At 40.5% G+C, this 25,051-nt stretch overlaps 1 protein-coding gene across 1 annotated transcript in view; it reads right to left on the bottom strand.

Moving 5' to 3' along the window:
• Window positions 1-231: 231 nt before the first annotated feature.
• LOC115082438 (melanoma inhibitory activity protein 2-like) overlaps window positions 232-25,051 on the bottom strand; it is a 90,029-nt gene continuing 65,209 nt past the window's right edge. Inside the window, exons 4-10 of the mRNA XM_029586668.1 lie at window positions 21,448-21,579; window positions 19,925-19,946; window positions 16,275-16,363; window positions 16,021-16,092; window positions 14,963-15,073; window positions 640-710; window positions 232-238 (exon numbers count right to left, since the gene is read on the bottom strand). Of these exons, the coding sequence (XP_029442528.1) occupies window positions 232-238; window positions 640-710; window positions 14,963-15,073; window positions 16,021-16,092; window positions 16,275-16,363; window positions 19,925-19,946; window positions 21,448-21,579 (504 nt within the window). The remainder of the gene's footprint in view (window positions 239-639; window positions 711-14,962; window positions 15,074-16,020; window positions 16,093-16,274; window positions 16,364-19,924; window positions 19,947-21,447; window positions 21,580-25,051) is intronic.

The raw sequence follows: 25,051 nt of genomic DNA, 5'->3' as shown, positions 1-25,051 counted from the left end.
CACGAACTGCAAGACAGGAGGACCTGTTGCTGAAGCAAGGCTTGGAGCCCAGCTGGGGTTTAAATACCCAGCCGTTCGACATCATTGCTGAACACTAGCAGTTCAGTTTCCTGCTGTGGGGCCTTCAAGTGTTGGCACACACACCACGCACCTAAGAGACCCGGTGGCATGGCAGCCTCTGAGCCGTGTTGGCAGCATTCGGGCTAAGTGTGACTGGCCAAAATGTTACAGTCAGTTTCTAGAGATAATGGCAATATTACAAGATAACACAACATGTCAGAATTTAATGGAATAATTTGCCCTAATTTGATACTTAAACAGTAGATATGAGGAATTACTATTTTTAAATTATAGGGATTTATTTAACCCTGCCATTTTGAGCCTTCATTTGGCCAATAGCACCAGATATTCAAGGTTTGCCAAATATCAATAGTCATTAAATCTTAGCGAATCAGGCCCTATGTCATGAATGCTTATCATGAGGAAGCCCAACTTAATTTTATTTTCACCACAAGAATACATTAATAAATGCTGTTAGAATGAGATGTGCCAGAAAACATTTTTCAGTACTAGTAAGCTCAATGTTAGTTTTCAGGAGCAAATATTGAGAAGATTGCAAACAACATTCATGGGACTTACCTCTTCTGTTTGCGACTTGATGGCTTTCGCTTCGTTTCTAAAGATTGTATCCTCCTCTGAATTTCAGCAAGCTGCAGAGTTAGACATTATTAGTCATGTTTGCAATCAAGCATGTAAATTACCTTATTACTAAAGGATATAGTCTACAAAATTAACACATTTCCATTTGACGCAGGAATACGGTTTGCTCATTCAATTATGGTGCATTACAAGGGACCTACTAGAGTAAATAAAACCTTCTTTACTCCTCCTGAAGTGCCATTATGATGGCCTTTTAAGGCAAAACTTCCACAGCTAATAGTTATGCAGTTAAAATTGCTCTGTACTACCCTTAGATTGCAATCACAGATGTTGAGTCTTGCAGGCCATATGAGCTCAGTTTAAACAGACAATTCCAACAGTCAATTCTATATGACAAGAAGGTAATTTAGGCCAGGACGAACATGGGGTACCTAACCTTTTGAGTGCAGAATCTTGTGTGAACCAAAGGAGAATACACTTTTAAATGTAAGAAAGCCAACTTATTATGTTATGCTGCCACGTCGGGAATCTTTATATACTCAACTCCATACAACCTTACAATCAAGAATTCAAAAAGACACTTACAAACACGATAAACTTGATAGATAACATCTGGAAATGGCTTTTATCATTAAAAAACTGCTTTAAAAACGTCTCCCTTAAGAATCCCCCTGAATAAAGCACTAGTTCACACTAGTGGCTGAAGAGATATGTAGAAACATGCGATTATAGACTTCTCCTTATTGGCACCTGCATCAAAAGGAAAGCTGCAGGAGCAAACTTAATATAATTACTCTGCCTCACTGCCTACTGGGGAAAAAAAAAAAAAAAAAAAAGAGTAATTTGAATATGAATAGTTAATTTACAAGTTGCTAATACCACTAGACCAATGTCATGTTTGTCATGATAAATGGATAAAGTAGTGTGGTTTTAGTTCACTTCAGTAAATATCACCAAGAAAGGTGGCAGTTGATAGTCCAGCAAAAAAAGTACCAAATTACATATATCGCTTGACTTAATTTCTACTTATATAAAACATTAAATCATAGCTTTTTTCTTTCTTATTTTTTTGGTCCAGCATTTCTCTCCTGCTCCTTTGCAGCCTCCAGTTCAAACAAAAACAGGCCTCTACTAGTTACATTACTAAGACCTTTCATTCACAACTACCCTGGAGTTTAGGCTGAGTTTAATATTCTCCCCCTCCCATATAGCCAAACCTTCACAACAGGCATAGATCAGGGCTTGCTCGGGGACCTAGTACACATATATCCTGAGTTGATCAACTGTCTGTTGTGTTATGGCTGGGACACCGTCCCCTCTGAGGGCTGTGAACACCTCCTCTGCAATATCCCCATTTGGTCTGAGGGTTCAGGGACAGAACTGTGAACTCCCATATGGCAGCATGAGGCACTAACATTAAGCCTTCAGGCCCTTAAATCAGAACATTAAGATGACAATTTTCAAAGGGATTTCCACATAAATCACCTGTCTGAAAATTGTCCACTCCATATGTGGTTAAAATTATATGCGTAGTTTCATAAGGCACCTGCATTGTACTAGGGGTGTTCCTGGGGCAGTGCTAGATCAGATGAGAAAACTACCTGCGTAATTAGCAAGTTTTCTTACCATAAAAGGTGTTCTCCATAAACAGCAGGATGAATCAACCATTTATTTTTTATTTATTTGTACAGTTTTTATATACCATTGCACAGAAACAAGTTCCATCTCTACAGTTTACAAAGATCACATTTTAAGAACATGATAAAAGGAAGAAAAAGAAAATATAATATCAATTAAAATCAATTAAAATAGGGCTAAAATTAACATTAAAAGAAAGAACAGGTTAAGAGCAAAAAACATAATCATATAGAACGCCTGGATTAAACTTCATTGACCATTTCAAAAGCTTGCCTAAAAAGCCATGTTTTAAGATCTTTCTTAAACCTCTTCAAATTTTCCTGTAACCGTAGCTCTTGGGGCAAGTTTGTTCCAAAGAGTTGGCCCCGCAATAGAGATAGCCTGTACTCTGACTTCGCTTAGATGTGCAGACCTGACTGTTGGAATTGTCAGAAGTGCTTTATTTGTAGACCTTAGATTGCGTTGAGGGACATGTAATTTTAATGTAGAATTTAACCAAGCAGACATGTCACTATATAGTATTTTATCCTATTTTCAACTGGTAACCAGTGTAAATCCTTTAAAACTGGCATAATATGGTCCATTTTTCTAGTATTTGAGAGGATGCGAGCGGCTGTATTTTGAAGAACCTGTAAGGGACAGAGTGTTTTTCTTTTGGAAGTCCTAATAGGGTGGAGTTACAATAATCAAGTCCAGTTAGTAATAAAGCCTGGAGTATTGTTCTGAAGTTTTCCCTAGAGAGATAAGTTTTCAACCATTTTAGCATCATCAACTTGCTAAAACCCTCTTTCACTTTCTTCGAAATATGAACCTTAAAATTCAATTCATAGTCTATAATTAATCCTAGATTCCTAGTCGTAACTACTAATTTGTAACTGGTTATATCATTAAGTGTCACAGTTTTCTTTTCTGCGTTTATGTTTTTCCGGTCTAAAACCATAAAAACAGATTTTTCTAGATTTAAAATCAATTTCATTTGGTGTTGGTGATGTCATCCAACAGTGCCAAATAGACCATTCTCTCCAAGCTCATACAGCTTTTGCTCTACTGAGCATGTGCAGGAATTCCTGCTCGGGCACTGCCTCATGAGCCTCCTCAGTCAATTTTAGAGCTAAATATATCTAGGTAGTCAACTCTCCAAGGAGGCGAGCAAGTGTTTAGCATGGCAAATTCATCCTACTGTCTACGGAGAACACCATTTACAGTAAGCAAAATTGCTTTCTCCATCAATAAGCAGGGCTGAATTAGCCATGACCTGTGAGGAGTCCCAAGCTGCTTACCTGAATTTATTGTCACTCTCTGAAAGACTGCTGAGACAATAATGTGACAAAGGTGTGTACTGATGACCAAGTTGCAGCTTTGCAGGTGTCTTCACGAGGTACAGATCTCAGATGGGCTGCTGATGCAGCCATGGTTCTAACCTAATGAGTGTTGATAGAATCTGTAAGCCCGCTAGTGCATAACAATGTGCAATACAGTCTGCTAGCCAGTTGAACAATGTTTATTTGGCAACTGCTATGCTCAGTCAGTTAATATCATATAGACTAATAGTTACAAGGATTGATGATGTGGCTGAGTCCAATTTCTGTAGTAAGCTAAAGCTCTTTTGCAGTCTAACAAATGAAAAGCCTTCTCGCTTTCATGTGCACAGTCTCAGAAAGAATGGAGGTAATACAATGACTTGATAATATGGAAAGCTGAGACAACCTTGAATGAGTGTAAGGCACCAATCTATTGTGGAAGAATAGTGAACCAAAGCCTTGAGCTCAGTGACTCTTCTGGCTGATGTGATTACCACAAGAAATAATACTTTCCATGTAATCTGAGAGAAGTAGACTCCAGTGGTTCAAAGGGAAGCTTCATTAGTTGTGCGAGAACCATGTTCAGGTCCCACAGTACAGATGGTTTTACAACTAGAGGTTTAGTATGCCATAAACCTTTCATTAACTCAGACATCACAGATGAGTGGAGATTGTCCTACCCTCAATTTGAATATGGTAGGTTGCTATGGCATCAAGATGTACTCTTACTGATGACGTGCTATGACCACTGGAAGAAAGGGAGAGCTAGTACTTAAGTAGCTTTTTTGGCTCACATATGAATGGGTCTAAGGAACTTTGTTGACACCATGTAGAGAACAGTTTTCATTTAAATCCGTAAGCTCTCCTAGTTGACGGCTTCCTGACGGAAACTAGGTCCACAACTTCTTTAGCAAATTTGGTGATCAGTGAGTACTCAACATCCAGGCTGTCAAGTTGAGGGAAGGAAGGTTCAGATGCTACAGATATCTCTCTTCTTGAGTTAATATGGATGGGTTTGCCCCAAAAATGATTCGGAGGGCTGCTGGATAACTCAATAAGCAGACCATACTTGTCTGGGCCATACTACAGCAATAAGAATTACAGATCCTTTCAGCTTTTGCTCTGACTCCATCTGCTGGAAGGGGGACATAACCCACAGTCTGGACTGATCTGTGGTACTACAGGAATGAAAATTAGCAGGTAAGGAATAATTTTCTTTTTTTTTCAGTATCAATTGCCAACGGTAATGAGGGAACTCTCTTTTTGGCAGCCCAAATCAAAATTACTCGTTTAATATTGTCATCTCTGTATCTAGCCCGGATGAAGACCAACTGGACCTTGTGTACCGGCTCAGGTGTAACCCCGCCAATCTGACAGCCAAAATTTTTGCTAAGATTTTTAATCTCCACATTAAGTAGCAAAATCAGTCTATATGAAGCACAGACAGTTTCATTCCACCCCTCTTTAGGAAACACAACTATGTAAGTCGCCAGGGAAGCTAAAGGCTCTAATGGGTCAGATGCTGCTAGCAGCAAGATTTATAATAGCTCAATCTTGGAAGGGAATACCCTTCCTAGATAACTGGAAGAAAAAAGTTTTTGAACTACCTCTCATAGAAAGGACGGTTGTCCCGCTCTCGTAAAGGCTCTCTTAAACAGCATGATGCTGTTTGGGGGAGGTTTGGGACTTACTGGTCCACTTCTCCCTAGAGTGTGAACTAGCTTAGGTTGAATGCACAGGTTCCTTTGCACAATTTTCATTTTTGGTTTTCTTGCATTGCTGAGTTGATGTGAGGTCTATGTTGAATATCTTATCCTGGATTTGTATGATGTGCTGTCTATAATGTGAACCATTAAGCCTACTGGTCTCGTGAATGCCCCCCTTTCTTTAGATGCTTTGTTAATCTTTACCAGTTTACCCCTTAACACTTCTTTTAAACCATCACAAAACATTCTATTTGCCCTCACCTATATCATTATGTTACAGATATTCTTGGATTTCCCCCCCCCCTCTCAATTTAACATAGCTATTCATCCCTTAACAGGGCATCATTCAGTTTCCAAAGTTGTTCTCTAGGCGGAAGACTCAACCCCCAACCCTTACCTAAACTGGAGCATGGTCCAATTATGTAATTCTCTCAATGTCTCCTATTTGCACCAGCCCCATCAGAGATGATTCTACTAGAATTAAATCTATTCAAGAGTATGTGCCATGTGGATTGGAATAAAAAATATAATTCCTGGAGAAAGGAAATCTTACGCGTCATGCATCCACTAAATTCAGTGTATAAGCTATATCAATTAATTTACACCAAAGCTTCCTCTGGGCAATACCTGGAAAAGCTAAATAGTCACGATCCAGTTTTATAGTTAAATTGATGACTCCGCTAACTATCAGCAGACCCTTAGCAAAGGAAATAAACTGCTTTGCCACTGCTTTAAGGTTTATTCTTTGATCAACATTTGGTGCATACAGATTCACTATAATAAACCTTCATCCCTCCAATCTCCACATTAAAAGATGTAAAGTGCCTTCCTGAATCTTTCTGGACTTCTAATAACCTTATTCCCAAAGACCTATGAAACAGCTCAACCCTCACCCCCCAACCACACACATTTATTTTCAATAGTTTGATGCCAAAATGATAGGATTATGGTCCTTATGTGCCAACATTAATCTGCTCTTCACAGATGAGTCTCCTATATCAATACTAAATCTGCTTTTAATCTAGCCACTTCTTGAAACAGCAACTGCCATTTCATAGGTATATTTAGCTTTTTTAACATTTAAAATCAAATGTTCAAATCCACCATTTCTTCCATTCTAGGAACATTTTTGTGAACCCCATTTCCAATAACCACCCCATCACCCCCAACTAGCCCTATTCCCCATCCCACCCCCTTCAAGCCTATGTCCCCCTATCAAAATCACCCAACTCCCCCAATTTCCAAACCCCAACCAAATCAACCCCCTTTTCTAATCCGCCCATCCCACCAAATCTTTGCCCTCTTTACTCCTGGTAAAGAGCCCTATGGAGGAATAACCCTACTGACCAGATGACACAAACAGACATATTAAGCCATCCATAAAACAGAAACAGTATGATAAAAAGTATAACTCTGAAAATGAGGAAAAGAAAGATATGAGACTCACAAAACAGTTACCACCATCCGCAGCTCAAAATACTGCCCTCACCCTATCCTCAAAAAAGTGTCTCCAAATCTTTCAGTCTGCTGCAGGCTTAGCATTCTTGCTCTGTAGCGGAACGCGTTTCCATTCTAGGAGAAGAGGATGTCGCTGCAGCCATTTTCCCAGCTTCCAAGTACTAATCTTCATGATCCTCGCTTAATCCTGCTCTCCACAGTGCCTGTCATGCCTCCTCCCAAGTTTTGGCTATAAACGATGCTCCACTGGCAGTGAAGCTTAAGCCAATTGGGAAATACCATTTGTGCCGGACATTGTCCCCCTTCAGCACACCTGGAATCTCCTGGAAGTCCCATCTGCTTTTTAGAGTGGCAGCCAATAGATCTCCAAAGATCTACAACTTGTGAGACTCCCAACAGAAAGTGCCCAAACTCCTTACTTTTGCCATCAATTTTTCTTTGACTAGAAATTCTGAGAGACACAACGTCCCATTCTGATGCCTCAGTCCTAGTGCCCTATGCGCTCGCTCAATATGAATTTGCACAGGGTCAGGCATTTCCTCTCCACCACTTTCCAAAAGCCCCATACCAGTCCTTTGCACCACATCCACATAATATATTTACTATTCTCTGAAAGGTCTCTGATGCAAATATTTCTTTGGGCCCGATTTTCCAAATCCTACAGTTTCTCTCTCAGTTCCACATTGAAAGATTCCAGCTCCTTGGTGCAAGTCTGGAATTCTATCAGCTGCCTGGACTGCTTCTCCAGTCGCTGCTCAATCTCATCTATCCAGCACTTAATATCTGTAATTTCACTGTGCATCTCTGATACAGAACCCAAGATCTCACTCTTCACTGAGGTTATGTCCCTTTTAATATCATAAAATCATGTCTCATCTCCTCTCAAGTAAACTCTTTATCGACATGGGATAGCTTGCTTACTTGATCGCCATCAACCTCAGAGCACAACAGTGCTTAATCTCAGCAGCCTTCTTTTGTATCAACATCTATCCCTTGATGCCTCACACCCTCCAGCTCAGGCAAAAAAGTACTGTTGCAGGTTATAATGCAAAATTTGGGTTTAAATTAGTGCCTCCGATCAGAGCTCCCTGATTGTTGCCATCTTATGTAGGGACTTCATTTCCTAACTTTTTCAGCTTTTTTATAACAAATTTCCTCATTTTATCATACTCTTCCTTTCTATTAGTTAAAAGCTTCTGCAGTAGTTTTCCTCAGTATTTGCCCTCCACTACCTTGATCTCTTGCACCAGGTCCTGTGTTCCACTGAGAACTACATCTAATATAGTTCCCTTTCTAATGGGTTCCATGACCAGCTGCTGCATGAAGTAGTCCATTGATGGCATCTAAGAACTTTACCTCCCTTGCATGCTCTGATGTGACATTTACCTAATCAAATACTCAGGTAATTGAAGTCTCCTATAATTATTATGTTGCTCACTTTACTAGCCAATCTAGTCTGTTAGAAACATAGAAATAATGGCAGCAAAGTAGCATTTTACAGTCTGTTTCCTCATGCTGGCCAGGTGGGTGGTAATTTATCCCTACTACCATACCTTTTCCTTCTACCCTTGGAATTTATATCCATAAGGATTCCAGTACAGTTTGTTTCCTGCAAAACGTTTATCTTGCTTGTCTCTATGCCATTCTTAACATATGTGTCAGCCTTTCAACAATTTTATCTGCCCTATCATGTCAATATAATATTGTACCCTGGTATTAGTGTCCCATTGGTTATCCTCCTTCCACCAGTACTCCTAGATAATAAGAATGCTCTCAAGATTGGAGGGGGTAAGTGAATCATATCTCCTTCTGCCCCGTATGCATGGTAATCAGCGCATTAGTAAATAGCTGCATCAGAAGCACCACAGCCTGATGCGCCAACAGAGTAATCGGTTACAGCACTAAGGCATCAATGGTGCCAAGGCCCAATGCATTTTTGCTTCGGGGCTCGATACATTGATGGCATCAAGACTTGATGTTTTTTTCAGTGTCAGATTTACCATCAGCTCCACAGAGTGGCACGTCTTCTTCTTAGATGACTTTTTCCGTTTGTTCGACCACAAAGACTCACCCTGTTCCATGAAATGGGGAAATGTCTTTGATAAGCTCCTACTCAACTTGACATTGAGGGAGCTAGGACAGACTGTGGATCTTGAGAGACTTATGCAGTTCCGCCATTTTTCAAGTTCTGGACTTTTGGGCCACTGGACAGTTGTATTACATATAAAAAACTGTGTGTATAACCCTTAATGGGGTTTTTAATCCCAGGGCACACAAACACATTAATTTCTTCGGGGCTGCTCTGGCTAGAAAATTTACTCCCACATTTGACTATCAATCCTGGGGGGATTCTTTTTATGGAGGTAAGCTCTTAATATGGCCTGTACCATAGTGTCTTGCTACCCAGTGTATTTAAATAATATAGATCCTTCCCATGAGGTGAGAGGCTGTGACAAATCAGACAGGACCAAGTTCTGGGTGTTAAAATAAAGTTTACAGATTGATAGTCATTAAATTAAGTCCATTTGTCAATATGTTGAAGTTACATCTGACTGTTGGTACAAGTGTATCTCTATGTACATAGATGTCTTTTTATTCGGGCATCTGGATAGAGCGCCCCAAGGTGATATTTAAAGTGCAAAGCTCACCTAGAGGCTATCCGGGAATCCTAGTGGAGGAATCCCCAACTTCACAGCAAAAAGACCTAGCTTAAATCATCTTCGACTCAGTATGGGGATCTGGATGGGGTCTCCCGATCTTGTTCTTTCAACCTTAGGTGATATTTCTGGGGACTAGCATCAGGCTACCCAAACACTGCAATCCCAATAGGAAGGGGGGGGGGGGGGGAATCCAAAAACCTCCCCACAATGTTCAGGTCCAAAACATAATTCTGAAGTTTAAACTGGACACATCTTCTACCCTCATTGTCTCTCACAGCAGGATTCATCACTAGTGCTTGCCCACCTAGGGTTTAGAGTGGGCTCACAGCTCTTTGGTCCTCTGGTGAGAGCCCCTTTCGCCCCAAAAGGGTATCAGGTATAAAAATATCTCTTCTATAAATTAGTAAGAGAAGGACCCTCTGGCAGGGGAGTGCACGATGAGGTGTCACTTCTAACTGAAACTCCATCTGATATAAACTGGGAGGCCTCACCAAGTGTAAAACTTAAACATTCTTACTGTTCAAAGGCTTCCCAAAGGTTTCCTAAAATGGCTGGGCTAATTAGTATTGAGGCATCCAATTACAGCCCTCCAAGGTGGGAGGGACTGAAAGGATGGATGGCTCCTTAATAGTGTATTATATGCAGGGACAGTAACATCTGGTGGCCAAACCGGGGGGGGGGGGGGGGGGGGGGGGGTGCGCCACATATGTCTGGAACATGCTGTAACTATGAGGGTCAAACTTGCACAATCTCGCAACAGCTTGTGCAGTGTTGTGGCAATCAATGGTATCCATGGAAAAGCGTACATGAGGTTTTCTTTCCCTAAAGAGAAAGAAAGCATCCTGAGCTAGTCAGATTTCTGGGAAGAATCAAGCAGTATTGATTTAGCTTCCCATTTTGCTTCAATAAAACAGATCAACTGATTGTAAACTCTGTAAGTCGAATAGCCTGGCTGCGCTGATTGTTGTAGAGACTACTCGTGAGGGTGGAATACTCTGCTGAGGTAGTCCTTCAGTGTGTTGGAGACTCCTTAAGGTGGGTGGCCTGTAGGGCAGCCTGATTGCTAGTTCTCAATCATCAATTGTTCCTGAAAGAGAGGTTACAATCTTGTGCCTCCTTGCCTATTGACATAAAATACAGCAACTTGATTGTTGGGTTGAAGCAAGATGATAATCTGCCAAAGGTGATGCATGAACGTCGACAGAGCATATCTGATCGCCCTTGGTTGCATGAAGGGTGAATTGAAAAGTAATTGTCTTTTTGATACTAAATCCCTGGATATAGAAGGATCCTGTGTGAACACTCCATCCCTTTATGGGGCAGGGGTGGGAGAGTCCATTACTAGTGTTATCTAATGAGGGAACAAGCAGAGTGGAGCTCTGTTTTGAAGCCTGCAGGAAGGTAACTCTCAGTGCAACTCCTGCTTCATGTCATCAGAAAGTATTAATATAGCTGACACCGGTTAAGTTATTTGAATTTATGGAGAATGCAGATCACATTGCAGGTAACGAATATAAAGGCAGGTTGGTGGACCTAGGTTGATGGCCACCACCAAAAAACCCAACACTTTGGTTGCAGAGCAGTGAGAGACCAGAAGTTTATGACTGATAGTCATCAGTGTATTTACTCACCCATTAGAAACACATCCTCTTGGAGAGTCTATCCATATTCTCCGGCACTAGGCTTAACTTCTCAAGCTGACCAAAAAGCCTAACTGTTGCAGCAGGCAAATCATCTTGCATTGGATAGTGAATGCTTTTTTCCCATGAGTTTCCTAGGATTAGTAGTTTCTAAGTACTGGAAACTTGAAGCCCTTGATAATGGAGGTGTGTCACTACCACTACAAGGCATTTGGTAAAGAGTTTTGGAGCTGCCAAAAGGCCAAAGGGAAGCATCCCTTCTTGAAACGAAGATAGCGCCAGTGGGAACAATGGATGTATATATTTATACATGTATCCTTCAAATAAAAAGCACACATCGATTTCCCCTTCTGAAAGTACATAAAGATGAGGGAATTCATTTTTATATTCTCTTGGGTAGAAGTTTGTTCAAGTAACACAGATCCAGAATGGAACTCAATCCTCCTGAATTCTTCGGGATGGGGAAACTATTGGGGGTAAAAGCCTAGATCATGGTGAAAAACAAAGGCACTGGCACTTTTGCTTATCATTGAAGATGTGATTATGCTCCTGTCAATTGACACAGTTCTGGATTAAGATTCTAGCAATGTGTAAGTGATGGCACCTGGGAAAAAACAAAATGGTATGCAAAATCCACAAAAGTAAGGACCCAAAAGTTCATGCTTATCTGGTGCCATGCATCCAAGAAGGCTTGGATTCTGCCCCCTACTGGAACAGAGAGATGATAATTGTTCAGAGGAATCAAAATTTAGGCCCAGGATTGGCTGGGCCTGCTGCGCGGTTTTAGGCTGACAGCCGAAAGCTCGGTCCTTCGGAAGTGTAGAAGTTGTGTCTCAAATTAGGGATTTCATGTAGGATGCATCGAGAGTCACAGGACCACTACATTTTACATTTTTATTGAAACAGTTTCTCTGAGTTTCTCTCTGAAGGGGATATCTCCCAGACAAGGGAGTTTTGTTCACCTTCCACGGTACAAGAAACTGATTTGAATGACTCAGACAGGTCAAAAAAGATGACATAAACACTCTTCTGCATCTAAAAGAGGTTGTGGGAAGCAACTGGAAATAAGTCATGGTTTATTTATTTATTTAGAATTTTTTTCTGTACCACTTCTTCATAGAGGAATATCGAAGTGGTTTCCAATAAAACATACATAATAAAATAGGTTCAGAACATTACAAATAAACAATACAGCATAAACAAAAGTAGTACATAGTAATAAAAGGAGGAGTTTCATAAACTCGTATCAAAGCGGGAGAAGAAAAGAACTCAAACAGGAGCTAATAGACTGAATTGCCAAGCTGCACAAAATAGGGGCAGATTTTCAAAGGGTTACGTGCGTAACATACGTGCGTAACCCCAGAAAAGCTGCCCCAAGCTGCCCCTGCACGTGCTGAGCCTATCTTGCATAGGCTCATTGGTGCGCACACGCCCCAGGACACGCATATGGTCCGGGGCCGGGACCAAGGCCTCTGGAACAGCCGCCGTGCCGGGGGATGGTATGCTGGCAGCTGGCCGGCAGGCGTAACTTTTCCGATAAAGGTCAGGAGGGGGTTTTAGATAGGGCTGGGGGGCGGATTAGATAGAGGAAGGGAGGGGAAGGTGCGAGGGGGCGGAAGGAAAGTTCCCTCCGAGGCCGCTCCAATTTCAGAGCGGCCTCAGAGGGAATGGAGGAAGGCTGCGTGGCTCGGCGCACGCAAGTTGCACAATTGTGCACCCCCTTGCGTGCGCCAACCATGGATTTTATAACATGCGCGTGGTAGTGCACGCATGTTATAAAATCGGGCATAGATTTGTTCGCGTCGGGTTGCGCGAACAAATCTTATGCCCGCACGCAGGTTTAAAGATCTGCCCCATAGGTTTTTACATTCTTCTTAAATTCTTTGGAGTGGTATTGGAGCACTTATAAAGATATGGCACCATATAAAATTGGAGAGTAGCAATACAAGTGAGGGTATTGAATCTTGGAAGTCCTTCCCATCAAAATTGTTCCATAGTTTACGGTCTTTCCCTGAATGTAAACTGTAAAGAATTTTCAGGGTTCTGTTTGTTTTCTTGACACCTTCTTTAAGGCAGAGAGGCAAATTGCAAACTGCAAACCCTAGAGCTGTTTGGCTTCTATATTTGAGATCCAGTTTCCTAATGGGAGGCACGCCAGAGATAGGCACTTCCTACATTCTCACCTGTATTAGATTCAGAATTTTGTGAAGTAGAAGAGTTGCTGGTTCTGATGGGGTATCTAGTATAAGAAGCAGCTCAAAGAACTCGGTACGGCAGTCTCCATAGTTATGTACATTAGCACCCAGTGCCTTTACATCTTTACCACAAACTCAGAATATGTCAAAACCTGCAAGGGCAGGATATATATCTGGGAAGCACCAAAAGTGGGTTAAAATGTATACCTGTAGATCCTTCTTCTGAAACTAACACCAAAGGCAAACTGGAGGATTTCCCAGTAGGTCCTGAGGAGACATACCTTGATCAACCACATCTGACCGACATGACTCCACTGTAACTGAGTAGGATAATGAAGAACTTTGTAGCAACAGTTCTAATAATGTGTTCAGCCCTATAGGCGAAATTAGAACTCTGGTTTGGGGGGAGGGGAATCACCAGCAACTGTAGAGAGAAGTGGTTAGATCATTTCCTCCAACTCTTTAGGAAAAGAGGTAAATAAATTTAGCAGTATCCCCGCAATCTGGTCGAATAACTGATGCATCCTCTGACCTAGTGAGGTTCTAGTAATGGGAGGGGGCAGATGTAACCTGCCCCTTGCACTGCTGACTTAGGATGACCTGCCTAGAGCTAATTAGGCCAATGAAGCCTGATAACTGGGATCCATGTTCTAAGAGTCTATAGCTTTGATGTTGCATGCATTAATTGCATCAGTATTATCTTAGAAGAAAATCATGATGCCGCACGTTCTGATGCTATGCGTCGATGGATCAATCAGAAAATTGTATCAATGCTTCAAAGAAGCATGGGTTCTATATTCAATGGGCTATGAAGCATGGTGCAGTCGGAGCATGTCAGTGCATCAATTATGCAAACACTCCATACTTCCAATGTTTTACTTTTTCGGTACAGGCACCATCAGGGAATAATGCTACTTTTTTTTCCAAAGCAGGGTGGCTTGTAGTACTCAATCCCATGGTATCAATCGGGCCAATGGGGGAGTTTTAAAGGAGTTCCTGCTCAATTCTATATCTGGTGAGGCAGATAACACAAGGCACTGCGGGAAGAGGATCTACTGCCAATTCCAAGAGTTTACGCAGTTCCTCAATTTTATTTGCCCTGGAACTTGGGAACATCCATGTGCAGGTCGCAGTCCAGCTCAAGGCATCAACACCACAGCTCATGGCCCCCTATGAAGGGCCTAATCTTACGGCAGACACAGCTCTTCATAAAACTGTGAGAAGGCACATTTTTTTCTAGCACTGAAAATTGCTGATGTAAATATAAGGAAGAAAAACAGAAAAAAAATACTGAGAAAAAAAACAAAATTTTAAAAGTTTAGAGAAAAAATTATACATCCATGCTTGTGCTCTGACACAAAATGACTGAGGAGGCAATGCCCACATGGTAATTCCCACACATGCTCAGTAAAGCTCAAAGCTCTACTAGCCAGGAGAGACGAGTCCATTTGTCATCACCGGATGATTTCAACCACATATAATGGCTAATGCAGCCTGCTTATCAACAGAAAAAACTGGTGCACAAACTACCGGTAAAAAGTGCCTATGGACTTAGCAGCAATGCAGACAATTTAAATGTATGCAATATTTTTCATAATCCTGATCATTCTGACTGGATAAAAATACAGTTTAAAAAAAGTCACTTACATTATTAATTCTAAAATATTTAAGTTGGAGAATGAAAGTTAAAAAAAAAAAAATTACCAAATCATCCTGTTGCAATCGCTTAGATTTCTCCTCTTCCAGTTCCTTTTCCAGGTTTTTAATATCATTCTGAAGTATAGAATTTGACCTGTTCAGTTTTTCAGATGTTGCCTAAAAGAAGAGTCAGTTTCAGAGCTAGTAGATGGATTTTATATATATAGCATTTACAATAAACAATAACCACTTTATAAGCAGATCTGTATATGCACTGCCATATAAGACAAACCTATTCTATAGTGATATACACTCTGTTGCTCAGACTCACAACAGCAGCAAGTGAAGTTTTAATAAATACATTTAACAGTTATCCTCTTTGTAATTTAAAAATATCAGTATATAACAGACCTATTGGATTCTTTGAAATATGAAATATTCTGTTAACTTTAAATAGTTACACTCTGAATGCTCAACAGCCAGAAGCACAGTACGATAGCTATTCCATCTTATTTATGTCTAATTATCAGCTCTCAGCTTCCCTCAAAGCAGAATAGCAAGATCTCAGACTTTATTCCATTTCCCCTCAGAGAAACAACCAGTCCCCATATAATACCCTCCTTTACATAAAATGATAGCTATTATCCTCCCCCCCCCCCCCCCCTTTACACAATGAAACCTACTAGCACAGGTTCCTCTCTGACCTTTACCCTCCCTTCCCCCAGCCTCATGCAGGGAAAGAGGAATCACCTACACCAACTGATAAGTTGTCAACTAAAGGTATTTGCTTCATGTTTCTTTTAATCACTTTTTTCTCCTTAAACTCATGTTGTTGTTCTTTCACTTAATGCTCTTTTGATTGCAAGGCAACACCTGGCACTTTCTAGTAATTAAAGGGAAGACAGATTTACATTCAAGTAAAAATTACTGGGGTACTCCTCCCCCCTCATTTCTTTAAAAATAAAGAACCATCTTAAAATGGATAAGGATGGCATAGCCCAAAAATAAATTACTTCCTAGTAAGGAATGAAACTTACACCGATCTATCCTATAAATAGGGATTGAGAAATACACCTTGCTGACATTAGGAAAAAATCCTATTAATATTAACCAGTCTGTTTTACCTCAAGATCTGTTGTTTTAGATGACTCTTTCACAAGGCTAGCATCCTTTAAAGACAGCTCTAACTCTTCATACTGAAAGAAAAAGTTTCCAGGTCAGACGTTCAATGAGATCAGAAAATATTCTATAAAGCAAAATATACGGACAGTGCAGCTACTCAGTGTGAGGAGATTAAGCAAATCAATACCAGCTCAGGCCCTCGAATTGAAAAGAAAAACTGTGCAAAACAAAAACAAATACTAGAGCAAACAAATACCTGTTGTTTGCAGAGGCTGAGATTCTCTAGAACACTGCATTTGTCTTCTACGAGTTCAGCAACTTTATTAGCAAGTTGCCTCTCTCTTCCTGAAAATAGTAATATTAATATTAACTTATTTATAAAAAAACATGAAAACTGAATCATATACTCTGGGCTGGCCACAGCAGTCATACTCTTGAGGAGGAAGGAAAAGACTGATCCAAGCTATGATGGCATCCTGCTGATACTATAGTGATGGATTACCTAAATGCCAACACCGCCAACACCGCCACAAACTCCTGGATATCCATCAACGCAGACATAGCCAACACATTATGTCCCATGATAAAAAAGGAAATCAAACAATCTACAAAGCAAAAAGCCCCATGGTACACCCAAGAACTGAAAACCTCAAAGCGAACACTGAGACAAACTGAAAAACAATGGAGACGAACCCCCACCTCAAACCTGAAAGACAAATACAGAACGCTACTACACAACTATACAACAGATCTCAACACAGCAAAGCGCAATTTCTACACGTCAAGAATTCATGATTACCAATTTAACCCAAGGACCCTCTTCGCCTATGTCAAAGATTTAACCAACCCCATCCAAAATGACACAACGCCTAACTCCAGCAACATCTCCAGCGAAAAACTAGCTCAATTCTTCAAGGACAAAGTCGACAACATTATTGCCAAGATTCCACAAACCCACAACGACCCCACTGCCATCCACCCCCCCATCCACATATGGTCACAATTCGCACCTGTTGCTTCTACAGAAATCGAACCCATCATCAAAAAAACCAACCCTGCATCCCACCCATTAGACCCCATCCCCGTCAAAACCCTAAAACTCATCAGAGAGATCATTGTCAAACCAATAACCTACATCATCAACTTATCCCTCGAACAAGGAATCTTCCCAGAAAAACTCAAAAATGCCATCATCAAACCAATCATCAAAAAACCTCAACTCGACAAATCAGACCCAGCAAACTACAGACCAGTCTCTAACCTCCCATTCCTAGCAAAAATCATAGAAAAAACAGTCAACAACCAACTCACAGACCACCTTGAAACCCATAATGTTCTTCAGCCAGCACAGCACGGTTTCAGAAAATTCCTCAGCACTGAAACCCTCCTCCTCTCCCTTACTGATACCATCCTCAGAGGCCGTGACAAAGGCAAATCGTTCCTCCTGATACTCCTCGACATATCAGCCGCCTTTGACACCATCAATCACAGAACACTCCTCGCCAGACTTAAAGAAATTGGTCTTCAAGACACCACAATCAAATGGTTCAAATCCTACCTCTCAAACAGATCCTACATCGTCAAGACAAACTCATCCGAATCCTCTCAAGTGCCCCTCACACATGGGGTCCCACAGGGTTCTTCCTCAACCCTCTTTAACATTTACCTCCTCCCACTATGCAAATACCTTTCAGATGCAAACCTCACCTACTTCGTCTATGCAGACGACATACAAATACTTCTCCCCATAAACAAGTCCATCCAACTCACCATGGAAAAATGGAACAACCTCAGCTCAAATCTGTCCCAATTACTATCCCAACTATCACTATGCCTCAACCAAGCCAAAACAGAAATCCTTCACATCCACGATGACCGTCCCTCTTATCCCCTCAAGTGCACCCCCTCCAACCACCCAGGAACCTCAATCAACACGGGAGTGCCACAGATCTCACAAATCTCACTCACTCCATCCACAAGAAACCTAGGAGTAACAATTGACAGCCAACTCAACTTTCAACGACACATCTCCAATACAATTAAGGATGGATTCTTCAAACTCCAAACCCTGAAAAAACTTAAACCCCTTCTCCAAGCGCACGACTTCCGAACAGTCCTTCAATCAATTATCCTCTCAAAACTCGACTACTGCAACTCCCTTCTCATCGGCCTACCAGAAATCCACATCAGACCCCTCCAAGTTCTACAAAATGCCGCCGCCAGAATCATCACCAACAACAAAAAATCCTCCCACATCACACCTACCCTCAAAGAACTCCACTGGCTACCCATCACACAAAGAATCCATTACAAAACACTCACCCTCATGCACAAAAAAATACACAACAACAAAATGAACTGGCTAAACAACGCAATTCATCCACACCCCACACAAAGAACCCTCAGATCCACCAACACTGGCCTCCTAGCCATCCCCAATCTCAAATCTGCACACCTCAACGCAACCCGCAAACGAGCCATAACAATAGCGGGACCCACCCTATGGAACACCCTCCCCACCTGTCTCAGAAATGAACCATCACTGCAAACCTTCAAAAAACACCTAAAAACATGGCTGTTTTTAAAAGCCTTCCCACCCGACCCTTAACCTGCCCGAACGCAACCCACCTCATCCCATACTCAAGTCTTCTCACCCCCCTGAATCCCTCACTCCGCTACTTCCTCCCACCCCACCTTCCCCCCTCCCTTCCCTCATCCCCCCCACCTCTATTCCTAAATTACCTACCCAACAAGTCCCTTATCCCAATTTTATTTTATCAACAACACATTCATGTACATATGTTATTTTCTATAACCTTTTGTTATATCCTATAACCTTTTGTTCCATGTACCACTGTTATAATATGTTATAATTGTTTTTTGTAAAATAGGGCGGACTACGCCCTATTCCCTTGGTTATCTGGAAACCGATGTGATATCTCGATTGAATGTCGGTATATAAAATAAATAAATAAATAAATAAATAAATAAATAAATAAATTAGTGATGGGGAGAATAAGAGCTTGAATCTAAGATCAACAAGAGCTTTAATGCCAAAAGTTGTAGGATGCCACAAAAATGAGAAAAGAAAAAAAAATGTGCACTCTCATTCTGAACGCTATGCACGTGTGCACACACAATGCAGCAAATAATGTAAACTAAAACACAATATCCTGTATAAAATTCATTCAGTTTTATTTGCTTGATCATGTCTATTTTGTGAAAAGTAAAGCTATGCTACACACATACTGCACAGCAATTCAATTACTGCAATATTTATACACAGATCATGTATTTAAAGTGATCTCTGGTTTGGAAGACTTGTTAATGAGATCTAACATCTGCTGAATTGGGTTTTTAAAACACCTATGTGTGTCAGGTACACAAGGCCAATAAAAGATCCTTCATATTCCAGCAGTATTTCTAAGGTAATTATCCCATTGTCTTCAGCCATTTTCCCTATATATATATGTAATATATATGAGTTGACATTACAGAGTTGACATTACATATATATGTGTATATATGTAATATCAACTCTGTAAGGCATTCTATGCATTAAAATATTATATATATGTATATACAAACATACATACATACATCTATATTATTATTTGACAAATATCAGGCCATCTTTAAAGCTTGCATTAAAAATAATAACTATATTAAAGCTTACTGAGTACACATGTAAGAGTGAGATACAAGAATGGGTTAAGCTTTTACTTTTTGCCAGATTGATTATTTTCTTCAGACTTGAGCATCCTAAGGCTGAAGCTTGATGATGAGTCAACTATTATAAATCTTCTACAGCTGAGTCTCTAACTAATTGAGTTAGTCAAACAAAAAGCAATTTAACACTAATTAAAGACTTGAACCCTAATGACAGAAAGAAAAAAAACCACTTACCTAGATAAAGTCGACTTTTAATCTTAAAGAAACAAACAGACAAATTATTATTTCTAGGTGTTTCATAAAATAGGTGTTTCTGTAAATACAATTCAAATCATTTACTATGTAATTCACACAAATCCTTCTGATTATTTTTTCAGATTTAAACAGAAGAAGAAATTCCTTATAGGCAAACTATGGTAATAGATTAAATTAGTTTTACAAATATCACTCTGCAACAAATTCTAGCCTAGGAGCTCTATTTCAAAAGTTTCCATAGTGAATAACATAGCACATTTACGCTAAGTAAGAGGGCAGTGTGGTTATGGAAGCAGTCAGGAAGCGAGAAGAGTTCTTCAGGCCCAATGAAAGTCATTGCCTCAGAATGAATCTGGTACTGGAATAGATTGCTTCAGTTCAATGGAACCCAGGAAAACTGCTAACGGTAAAATCTGAACCCGGTGATGTTTGGTTCCTTTTTTGGAAGCTCAATTCCAAACATCTATATTTTTCTACTGCAACCACACCTCTCCAAACTTAAAGGATAGTTTCATCAGATCAAGGTTCTTAATGTTTAGCCAACACATTCCCAGGGCTGACTCCTTGATGGGTGAAATTACCCAATTACTGATTGACAGGTTCTACAAACAAACAGTAATGCTGTAAATAATCCATGTTGAAGGCCCTATTAGGTATGCGCGCGGGATACAGAAAGTAAAATGTGCAGCCAAGCCGCACATTTTACTTTCAGAAATTAGCGCCGACCCAAAGGTAGGCGCTAATTTCTTCCGGCACCAGGAAAGTGCACAGAAAATCAGTAAAAACTGCTTTTCTGTGCACCCTCCGATTTAATATCATAGCGATATTAAGTCGGAGGTCCCGAAGAGTAAAAAAAGTAAAAAAAATATATATATTTGAATTCGGCCCGCAGCTGTCGGGCCGAAAACCGGACACTCAATTTTGCTGGCGTCCGGTTTCCAAGCCCGTGGCTGTCAGCGGGCTCGAGAACCGACGCCGGCAAAATTGAGCGTTTGCCCGCTCTCCCGCAGACTTTACTGTATCAGCCCATAGGAGAGGAGGTGAAGCATATGTCTACAGTCAGATCTCAGCCAATGGTAATGCAAATACTTCCAGGCTCTCCCTGGTCCCCTCCTCTTAAAGCATGGATGCTAAGGTACCAAGTAAAACTGGGAGAAGTCTAAAAATACGAATACAAATAAACTTGATGCTTTACAGCACATTTAAAGAGTTTAAACCACAACTGGAGATTATGAGAAAGAGTCAACACAATGAAAAAGACCCTGAATTGGTCTAAAAGAAAAATAGGTTTTCAGAAGCAGCTATGCAGGACAAAATGAGTTTGTGAATGAAGAATGAAAATCTAAAATAAAATCTATAGATAAGCTTCCTTGTCTACTGACATGCACCTTAGTTAATATGCCCTATATTTGTATCCAATTCCAAATAAATTTTTAGAATACAGTATCAACAATTATTAGACAAGTTAATGCTTATTTATAGTAAATAATTTGGATACTTACTGATTGACAGGTTCTACAAACAAACAGTAATGCTGTAAATAATCCAACAATCGCAGCACAAAACACCATTTCCCAGGGAAATCCATGCAGATCATGGCCTGGTTTTAGATCTTCAGGCAATGCTTCCATTAACTATAGACAGAAGGACAAAATATGTCACTCTCATGAGCAGAAAATAAAGCAGTTTACAAAAAGGTAAAAAGCTGTCTTAGCAAGCAGTTTATATGTATGTAACATTGTTTCATGCATAAGAAAATAGCAAATTTTAAAAAGTTAACATAATTGTGAATGTATTATTGATCATTAAAACTATAACATGTATAAACATAAGAAAACATTTACCTTCAAGTTCTGAAACCTGTATAACGCATCAAGACTCAAAATGATTTAAAACCTCTAGAAATAAATGTAATTTATATATATTGGATATTCTGCAAAAGTTGAAGAAATGTAAAATGTATACAGCCATACTGCAATTCTGTAATCAGTTTCCTTTTGGCCCATATCATCTTTTCTGAAATAAAGATCTATTGTAGACATTCATTCCAATCAGGGTTACCAACTCATATAACGATGTTTACTAACAAGCTAATTTTAAAACGAGCACACATGCACCCATAAACACACGTATCGGGGCATGAGCATGAGATACGCTGCAATTTTAAATCATGCATCCATTTGATTTAAAATACACCTCCTGCGTTAAGTATATGCCTAATCTTAAGAGATTGCTCGAGAAAACATACTTTGCATACCTTTCCTAGGACTTTGCTGGCTTTATAAGTGTATGTAGGTGAATTTTAAAATATACTTGTGCGAGGGACAACCCAGTTTTTCCAATAAGTCCCCCAGTTTGCCCAGTTAATATCAAGGTCTTTACGACCCCTATGGATCTTCAACCTGAACACCCCCCAGTAAACCCAGATATCTCACACCCTATCCTATAATCCCTAAAACTCAAGATCTACAGACTTGCTCCTCATCTGAAGCAGCAGTAAAATTAGGTGGATTACAAGCCAACACGCACTGCAGTCTCCGGTTTTAAAATACAGAGTACAGAGTTACACAAGTAACTGTTGACCCCCGCCCTGGAACACCCATGGCCCGCACATACCTGCCCCTTTTCCACCCTCTTATTTTTGACTCATGTGTGTACTTCACAGTTTGTTTGTTTTTTTAAAACTGTGTTGCGCATATGTGGGCATTTGTTCGCGAGCAATGCTTTTAAAATCAACCTCTAAGAGTCTATGCCTTGCTGGAACAGCACTGCCAGACATGCCAAGAGCAGAGGCCAGTCAGAAAGAAAGCAGAAAATAGAGAACACTAGACACCCTCTGTACAGTCACACTGCAGCAAAAAAGTGCCTGAAATCGCAAAGAATTTCTCTTACAGAAGAATTAATAGTACACCCATGACTGCCTGGCAAGGCAATGTAGCCAAGATCTCCAAGTTGTGCCTGCCATTAGGATTAGCATGAGTATGAGAGTGTTTCCTATAGGGACAGAGCAGCAATGACTCACCTGAAAGGCCCTAAGTCTCTTTTGTACCCAAGTCAACAGGTCAAGAACCAACATAAGGATACTCTCAAACCTGAGCTTGGGACTGTGGCAAAAGGCAGAAATGGAACAATTTTTGGTATGACCCTGCACAGTGCAGGATCTTGCAGAGACCAGCTCACGAGCTCTGAAAGGTGTTTGTCAGATTTCTACTGAGAAGCTAACTTTAACTCTCTATAATTATAAAAATGTAAGGGGCTCTGAGCAAGCACTGAGGCGCATCTGTGCATGTGCACACATAGCGATGCTCACCCGTAATAGAAAGGGCCTCAGGCAGCAAAGGAGGAGCAAAGGCATCAGCACTGTGGTGTTTCACAGGCCCAACCAGGGAAAAAAAAAAGTAGAGGCTGCAGCAGAATAGCTGGTAGGGTTTCCCAGGCCCCTCCAGCAGAAAATAAAAAAGGTGCACCAGTAGCAGCAGGAAGACAAAGTCTGAGCCCAAAGGGAGAGGGGGCACACATACCCCCCATGCAACACCCCCAACTCCTCCTAGGTCAGTCCTGTGGCTGCAGAGCACAACTATGGATGGCGGAACATCTATGACCCCACTTGCCATGCTTGGGGGTAGAATCCCATGGCACTGCAAAAACTGAGCACCACTTGCTAGAGTTGGTGGCTGCTCGCTGCCAAAAGGCAAATCACAGAGTGCACGATGATGCTTTCCTCGCCAGTGCTCCCCAGCACTTTGTGATGCAGGACTGATGAGGAGGCTGAGACCTTGACGTGATGATGGCAGAACCCTGGCATGGCTGAGAACTGCACAGATGGGGAGAATGCCGTCTGACATCACCTGAGGTGCTTGGAGTAGATGCCTAGCCGTACAAGACCTCACATGCTGCGCCCCACTGTTATAGTAACTCACAGTGGGGTGTGATGACTGTGTCCCCAGTACCTCTGGGGCTCTGGATATGGCATGGTGGTAGGTGGCGTTCTTTGGTATCGCCCCCTCCAGTAACTGATAATGCTCCAAGAGGCTGAACACAACCCTTAAGAACATAAGAAATGCATACTGGGTCAGACCAAGGGTCTATCAAGCCCAGTATCCTGTTTCCAACAGTGGCCAATCCAAGTCACATCTACCTGGTAAGTACCCAAACATTAGATAGATCACAAGCTACTATTGCTTATTAATTACCATTATAGCAGTTTATGGATTTAACCTCTAGGAACTTATCCAAACCTTTTTTAAACCCAGTAACACTAATGCTGAAATCACATCCTCTGGCAATGAATTCCAGAGTTTAACTATTGCGCTGAGTGAAAACAAATTTTTCTTTGATTTGTTTTAAATGAGCTACTTGCTAACTTCATGAAGTGCCCCCTGGTCCTTCTATTATGTGAGAGAGTAAATAACCAATATATAACTTGTTCAAGTTCTTTCATGATTTTGTGGACTTCTATCATATCTCCCCTCAGTCATCTCTTCTCCAAACCTATACGTCCATGGAAATATTACTGCAAGCAAACCAGGGAAATCAGACATGTAAATTGATAAAATTCAGCTCATTGCATATAGCTGAGCAGGAAGGAAATTGCACAACACCCAACCGAGATGTTATAATTTCCTCTTAAAAACAATTCAATTATAACAACTTCTCATAAGCTCACACCTTGATTGTACAGTCTAAATATATCAAATGTTTTTATCAAAATGGCCACCACCATCCACGTTGGTATTGCACTTAAATAGCTATATGTAAATATATATATATATAGGCTATATTTAAAAAAAAAAAAAAAAAAAAAAAAAAATATATATATATATATATATATATATATATATATATATATTCTTTTTTAATATAGCCAATAAAGGCTAAAGTTATCTGGAAATGTAGATAACTTTAGACCTGTTCTCAGGAATGTCTGAAAATAGCCTAATAAGTTATTAGGCTAACTTCAAATATCAGAGTTAGCTGGATAAGTTATTTGGCTGATTCATCCCTGATGAGGAACATCAACTTATTCCCCTTTTAGCCAAATAAGTAAGAGGACATAATGCATGATATCCCTAATGAATATGCGCGAGATTTATTTGTATGCACTAC

The sequence above is a fragment of the Rhinatrema bivittatum genome, unplaced genomic scaffold (genome assembly GCF_901001135.1).
Source record: "Rhinatrema bivittatum unplaced genomic scaffold, aRhiBiv1.1, whole genome shotgun sequence".
Classification (NCBI taxonomy): domain Eukaryota; kingdom Metazoa; phylum Chordata; class Amphibia; order Gymnophiona; family Rhinatrematidae; genus Rhinatrema; species Rhinatrema bivittatum.
This window is presented reverse-complemented; position numbering and strand designations above follow the sequence as displayed.